Below are 7,988 nucleotides of genomic sequence, written 5' to 3'. Positions count from 1 at the left end.
AAGTGAAAGTGAAGTCGCTCAGTCGTGTCCGACTCTAGCGACTCCATGGACTGCAGCCTACCGGGCTCCTCTGTCCATGGGATTTTCTAGGCAAAAGTACTGGAGTGGGGTGCCATTGCCTTCTCCGACGTTGTAAACTGGATATACCCAAATACAAAATTAAAAGTTTACATAACAAAAAAGAAGGAAAATATTATGGTGAGTGAAAAAGTGAATTGAATGAGCATTAAGGATGCAGTTTACTTCCATCCTGCCAAAACAAAACTTATAAAGTTGCAGAAACCTTTGGTTATGGACAAAATATGAACTCTGCAAACTTTAAATCCCCAAAGATTCCTAGAAGAGCTTAAGTCACATGTTATACAAATCCCATAACTAATGAGAGCAAATTACAAAGTTGAGAGAGAAACTTTTCTCTCTCTCTGATGAAAGAAGAGAAAATCCCTCATGGTCTCCTAACCAGAATTAAACCTCTAGAGCTGAGGAACCTCAAGCCCTCATAATTATCAGACAATATTTCCAAAGGAGTAGAAAAAAAGGCTCTAAATTATTGCAATTTAGTGAGTGTTGGAAACTGATAATAGCATCATGGCCTAGCCTCAAAACTCTTGTCAAAAAACTCCAGACTCGTAGAGAGCTGAAGTGCACAAAACCAGGACCTCCTTTTTAACCTCCTAGGTGGGGAGACTCAGACTCAGAAGGTACAGGGACTTTCCTGAGGTCACTAAAGTATCAGTGATAAAGTCAAGAATCCAGTCTTTGACCAGTGATTTTCACAATAAGTTGATCTTTGCTTCTTTTTGAGTGAAGAACACAGCATGTTTATATCAATGTGAAGACTATCTTAGAAGAATGTAACTGTATCTCTGAATTGGCTTTGGAAATTTGATAAAATAAACAAGGTAGGAAACTATTCTAGATGGTTCGATTCTCTTTTCATCATAATTAATTGTCACTACATTTTCTCTAAATTATTTCTCTTAACTTTGGAAAGAGCACGTATTTCTCTTGTCAGTGGATCCATATCCCAAATTAAATTAGAAAATAATTGATGTAATGAAAACTTCAGAGATAGCTGAGGGTAGGATGAGGTGTATGCAATATCATAAGTACATACTGGAAAAGACTGATGATGGGAAAGATCGAAGGTAAAAGCAGAAGAGGGCAGCAGAGGATTAGATGGTTAGGTAGCATCACCGTCTTAATGGACATGAGTTTGAGCAAACTCTGGGAGACAGTGAAGGACAGGGAAGCTTGATTTGCTGCAGTCCATGGCGTTGCAAAGAATAGGACATGACTGAGTGACTGAACAACAAAATTATTTTTATGATTACATGTAATAAATGTAAATATATACACAAATTATATATATATTACATGTGTGTGTTGGTATTTTCCCACTTGATGGTACTTAGTTAATCCTTTAGTGATTAACTAAATAATCTGAATAATTGCATTATTACATATTTACTGTGAATAGTTATGAGAATTTAAGAACCTTTGTATGTAGATTGCTGTACTGATGGAAGTTTTCACAATGGCTTAGGGAGAAACAGAGGAAAGCGGCATTTTCTGACAGAGAGATAAGTTCTTTTGAAACAGTCCAGAATGCTTCAGAAAGCTATTTATAGGGAAAATTATTTGCAAGTGAAGATTTGTACACCAAGGAGACTCATGCTGTGTTTGAATACTAGGAGGCTTACCTAAAAGGCTGTATTGATGTAGCCCAAGGATGAATTCAATATTATTCAACTTAATATATGCTTAGGAAAGAAGTCAGAGAAATACTCCAGTCTTCTCTTCAGAAGAGAGTTACTCACAGATAAGAAGGTATGGATACAATGAGAGAAGAAAACAGGAATGGGAAAAGACTTCACAGAAAAGATTAGGTCATGTGACTCCTGTGTGACTATGAAATAATAAAATTCTTGTCAGATCTAAAAGGACAAAAGAGTCCAAGGGACCTATGAGGTACAGTCCATAGGTTGTGAATTATTCATGGAAACATTTGTAATTTAGATGATTGTGCTACTGCCTTTTCTCACGCTTAGTGACCAGAGAGATTCTCCCATGAAAATGTTTAAAACAAAAGCAAAAAAAATAATTTTTATTTTATATGGAGTATAGTTGGTTTACAATGTTGTGTTAGTTTCAAGTGTATAGCTAAGTGATTTGTTATATATAATCCATTCCTTTTCAGATTCTTTTCCCATATGGTTATTATAGAATACCGAGTAGAATTTCCTGAGCAATTTAGTAGGCTCTTGTTGATGATCTATTTTATATAGTCAGTATGTGTTAATCTAAAATTTCTAATTTATCCCTCCCCCTTCATGCTTCCTGTTTGCTAACCATAAGTTTGTTTTCAAAGTCTGTGAGTCTGTTTAATTTTGTAAATAAGTTCATTTGAATCATTTCTTTAAGATTCCACATATAAGTGATATCATATGATATATGTACTTTTTTGGTATGACTTCACTCATTCTGATAATCTCTAGGTCCATCCATTTGTTACAAATGACATTATTTCAATCTTTTTTGAGATTTAATAATATTCAATAATATTGAGTAATATTCCACATATGTATACATAAACATATGTATGTGTGTGCTCTACATCTTCTTTACCCATTTCTCTGTTGAAAGACATTTAATTTGCTTCAATGTCTTGGCTATTGTGAATATTGCTTTAATGAACATCGTGGTGCATGTATCTTTTCAGATTAGGGTTTTCTCTGGATATATGCCAAAGACTGAGACTGCTAGATCATATGGAAGTTCTATTTTTAGCTTTTTTTTTGTTTGTTTTAAAGAATATTTATACTGTTTTCCACAGTGATTGTAAAAATTTACATTCCCACCAGCAGTGTAGAAGGGTTCCCTTTTCTCCACAAGCTCTCCAGCATTTACTATTTGTCGACTTTTTGATGATGTGAGGTAATCTTTTTGGATCAGTGTGAGATGCTATCTTTTTGGATCTACTTTCTAGATTAATGAAAACAAAACAAAATAAGCAAATAGGACCTAGTTAAACTCAAACAAAGGCAGCTCCAGAACCCATAGACAAAATGAAAATACAACCCACAAAATGGGAGAAACTATTTGCAAACAAAGCAACTGACAAGGGATTAACCTCCAAAATATACAGATAGTTCATATAGCTCTATATCAAAAAGCAAGAAATCCAATCAAAAAATGGGTGGAAGGCTTAAATAGACATTTCTCCAAATGAGACACAGATGGCCAAAAATCACATGAAAAGATGCTCTACATCACTAATTATTAGAGAAACGCAAATCAAAACTATGAGAAGTCTCCTGTGAGAATGCTTAATCTTAGCCTGAACCAAATCTAATGAATAATGAAAAGTCTATTCATCTAAATGACCAAGATCACACACTGTATATTGCTAATAACAAAGTGAAATAGAAATTTCTTATATTCAAAACTTTAAAAAACTTACTTATTCAACAATTACTGTAAATTATTTTCTTCTTAAAATGCTCTCTATTATTCTAGAAATACAGATATATATCACTCATAGTCTGTTTCCTCAAGGAAGAAATATTGAGAAATAGAAAGAATGTACCATTTAAGTCAAAACAGTTTGATTCCTGTTACAAATATGATGCATCAGAGATGCAATTATCTTATTTCTAAAAACGAATAAAATAATCACACCTGGTCTATACATTTCATAGTTGTCCCATTTTATTTATTTTGTGCTGTGAAGAATAAATTTAATGAACATATGGAAGAATTCACAAAATGTGTGCTATACATTTGAGTTACTAATTATGTTGATGTGTAGTTAAGGGAAAATCACAGGTCAATACAAACAAAGATGAGGAGATGTATTAAATATAAAGAAAAATATTTTGTGGAAGTTCAGGGAGGATGAGATTAAATAAGATGTAGAATTATCAAAGAACACATAAACTCATTAACATTTACCTTGTTCATATACTGAGCTTGGCATTGAAGACATGGTTGAAATGTCAATTGTTACCTGACAATTATACATATATTCTAGTTAGTCAAAAGTATTGTAAGGGTTTTTGTATTCTATCTTCCCTCCCTCTCTTCAGAGTAAAAGGAAGGGAGCATGTTCTTTACTTTTAACATTTAAAGGCCTAACTCTCTTCTCTACTAATTGCTAATAGCTTTGAACTTCTCTTACAATCATAAGCCATCAACCAAATGTAGTCCACAAATTCCTAAGAAGTCAAATATCAACCTTCACTCATTAGATATTTATATACAATATGATATGTGTAATTTATTGTGTTAGACTCTGATTCCATTAACTACTGAGCAGTGATTTCAGGGTTCAGAATCTGATCCAACTCTGAGTCACCTTTGCACATGAATTTCCTTTATCTGGACATGAATCATAGAAGTTTCTGTCCTTTTTAAGTTATCAAATAAGAAAATCCTTTTAAAAATAAGCCAGAAAAAGCCATAATAAGTAATTGAAATTGGTTGCTCAACAAAGAAGAAGAAAGTTAATGAAAATTATGAAAATACACTATGTCCATACACACAGTTATTTTGCTAAACTAAATAAACCAATAAATTAGTGCGGCCACTACAGAGAACAGTATAGAGGTTCTTTAAAGAAACTAATATTAGAGTTACTATATGATCGTGTAAGCCCTCTCCTGGGCATATATCCAGAGAAAAAGTTAATTTGAAAAGATTCATGCACTAATTACATTAGCCAAGACATAGAAGGAGCTTAAATTTCCATCAACAGAGTAAAGGATAAAAGAGTCAGATATGAGTGAGGTGGCTTAGCAGAACACAGCACATACATTATATGCAATGGAATTACTAAGCCACAAAAAAAGTGAAATAATACCATGTGCATCATCATGGATGGACAGAGATGATCATATTAAGTGAAGTAAGTCAGACAGAAATGACAAACGTAATACAACTTATGTGTGGACTCTAGAAAGTGATACAAATTAACTTATTTACAAAAAAATAAACTCACAAACTTAGAAAACAAGCTTATGATTACCAAAAGGGATAGCAGGGGTGGGAAAGAGAGATAAATTGAGTCTGGGATTAACATACACCCATGGGCTTCCTTTCTGGCTCAGCTGGTAAAGAATTTGCCTGTAATTCGGGAGACCTGGGTTCGATCCCTGGCTTGGGAAGATCCCCTGGAGAAGGGAAAGGCTACCCATTGGCCTGGAGAATTCCATGGACTATATAGTCCATGGGGTTGCAAAGAGTCGGACACAACTGAGTGACTTTCACTTTCACGATTATATGTAAAATTGTAAAGAACAGCAACCTACTCTATAGCACAGGGAATTATACTCAACGTCTTATAATAACCTATGATGGAAAAGAATCTGAATAAGATGTATTTATATAAATATACATTATGTAAAACTGAATCACTTTGCTGTACACTTAAAACTAACATTGTAAATTAATTATATGTCCATTTAAAAAAAGAATCGATTTGTAATTTTAACATCAAACATTTGTCTTATTCACAGAAAAAAATGTCAACTAATACTGGAAAATATAACATTTGTTTGTTGTTTCTTTTAGATTTCAGATGTCCAAACAATGAAGATCAACCAAACAGTCCTGGAAGAGTTCATTCTTGTTGGCTTTTCTGTTTACCCACATGCACAGACATTCCTCTTCGTGGTTTTCTTTTGCCTCTACCTTCCCACCCTCACAGGTAATCTGGCCATCATGGGTCTAACTTGGGTGGACAGACGTCTCCACACACCCATGTACCTCTTCCTTAGTGCACTCTCTTTCTCTGAGACCTGCTACACTCTGACCATTATCCCCAAGATGTTGGCAGATCTCCTTGTCAAGTACAGAAGCATTTCAGTCATAGGTTGTGGCTTGCAAATGAGTTCCTTCTTGGGACTTGGTGGCACTAATTGTTTCATTCTCACTTTAATGGGATTTGATCGCTTCCTGGCCATCTGCAACCCTCTCAGATATCCTTTGCTTATGACCAATATGGCGTGTGGAAAACTTGTGGTCTCTTCTTGGGTTGCAGGCTTCTTTATCTCTGTGACAGAGACTGGAATGATATTCAGGGGCTCTTTCTGTTGTCCCAACCTTGTCAAACACTTCTTCTGTCATATGAGGGCTATTGTGAGGCTGTCCTGTCTAGACAGCAAATTCACAGAATTCATTGTAACAGCAATCTCAGTGTCAGGCTTGATAGGCACCTTCCTGCTTATCATACTCACTTATGTGTTTATTCTCTCTACTGTTCTTAGGATCCCTTCAGCTGAGGGCAAGCAGAAAGCATTTTCTACCTGTGCCTCCCACCTCACAGTGGTCATCATCCACTTTGGTTTTGCATCTATTGTGTATCTGAAGCCAGAAGCATCAGGGGGAGATGACACACTGATAGCAATCCCCTACACTGTCATTACTCCTTTCCTCAGCCCTCTCATTTTCACCCTCAGGAATAAGGACATGAAGAATGCTTTCAGAAAGGTACTCGGAAAAACAAATTCCTTGAATAAATAATCTTGGTTTATTGCTGCATGATTGAATATTCCTAGATGTCAGTAAGGGATTTACCCTATGATATCTGAGAAGCCTGTGCCATTTGCCTTTTTCCAGGGGTTGGCATATCGAGATCAAGTGACTGAGTCTAGGACCCAAGAATTGACTTATCTTGTTAAGGAAGTTGTCTATCTCTTTTCATTCTGCATCTTCTACATCTACTATACTCAACTCTACTTTTACTAGTACTATCAGTTCTTTAATTCTGCTTTGATATCAGTCTCTGAAGATACTAGGCTTCTACCAATCAACCTCTGGGTTTATTGCACCTTTGATGAAGTGGAATAAAAACGATTGTGGAAGGAAAAAATACCACGAGTGACCACTATATTCAGAAATGTTTAAAGATATCTAGAAATGTGAATTTTGAATAATGTATATAGGCAATGCTGTGAGGCACTGAATTGTGTCTCCCAGGAGATAAACCACTTTAACAGGAGGTTCACTATATAGTAATCATAATCTCTTTATCTGTGCATATCTGAATTGACATCTATATTTGTTAAGTACCATATCATACTGATTATTAAAAATTTTTAATAACACTGTTTATGATGGTGTTCCTTAATGATTTTCAGATGCTAGCTTCTGAATTTACAGGATGTGTTGGAATGTTGATTCAAATAAGTCAACAGGGCAGAAGTGCCTACTTGTTTCATAACTGGGGGAATCTATGTTGACAGCTGGAAATAACCTCCATTTTCTTTAAGATGAAGGCACTAAACATCAAATGTTTGAAAAACTCTCATGGTATTGATGAGTGTGACATTAAAAAGTGTTTTGGAATAATTTTTACAGACATCTTATATGTAATAAAGGAAACTAGATAACACAGTATCAAATCTTTATATTACCTAAAAGAAAGTAAGAAATACTGTGGAGGTTATATATCACAGAAAATTAGCAAGGGATCTTGTGGAAAATTCCAGCATACAAGCCTGGGGCCATTGCTGAATCCTTTTTCAGTTCTGCTACTAGCCAAATTCATGTCCTCTCATGAAGGTTATAACCACTGTACTTGTGGGTTGTATATATAAAATGTATACAAAGTCTGGAGTAATTTCCAACCCAGATTATTTATGGGGATCATGTAAATATAGGTAAGATAATGGATAAAAATGATTATGTACTTGCACTGATTAGGTTAATTCTTGCCATGATTCTCCTTTCTTCCCTGAGACCATTTTTGTAACACATATGCAGGCAGAATATTTACCCCTCCTTCATCTGTGATCACTGCTTCAGTGATGAAAGTGTTCCACTTCTGAGCACTGCTTAGTCAATCCAGAGAAGTTATACATCTTGGACATAAATACTAACAATCTGCTCACTCATAGTGAGTATAGAAGATAAAATGTTAAGTGTAGACTCAAGTTCCTGACTTGAATTTGGGCCAGTTAACCTGCATACATCTGACATGGTGACCA

General features: G+C 35.1%; 1 protein-coding gene across 1 annotated transcript; it reads left to right on the top strand.

Moving 5' to 3' along the window:
• Positions 1–5,589: 5,589 nt before the first annotated feature.
• On the top strand, positions 5,590–6,522 carry LOC104993603 (olfactory receptor 10X1-like). Its single transcript, XM_010846921.1, has one exon. It carries the CDS (start codon positions 5,590–5,592, stop codon positions 6,520–6,522), a length of 933 nt encoding a protein of 310 aa, XP_010845223.1.
• The last annotated feature ends 1,466 nt before the right edge of the window (positions 6,523–7,988 follow it).

The sequence above is a fragment of the Bison bison genome, unplaced genomic scaffold (genome assembly GCF_000754665.1).
Source record: "Bison bison bison isolate TAMUID 2011002044 unplaced genomic scaffold, Bison_UMD1.0 scf7180017864240, whole genome shotgun sequence".
Classification (NCBI taxonomy): Eukaryota; Metazoa; Chordata; class Mammalia; order Artiodactyla; family Bovidae; genus Bison; species Bison bison.
The sequence above is the reverse complement of the archived record's forward strand: the minus strand, read 5'-3'. Positions and strand labels throughout refer to the sequence as shown.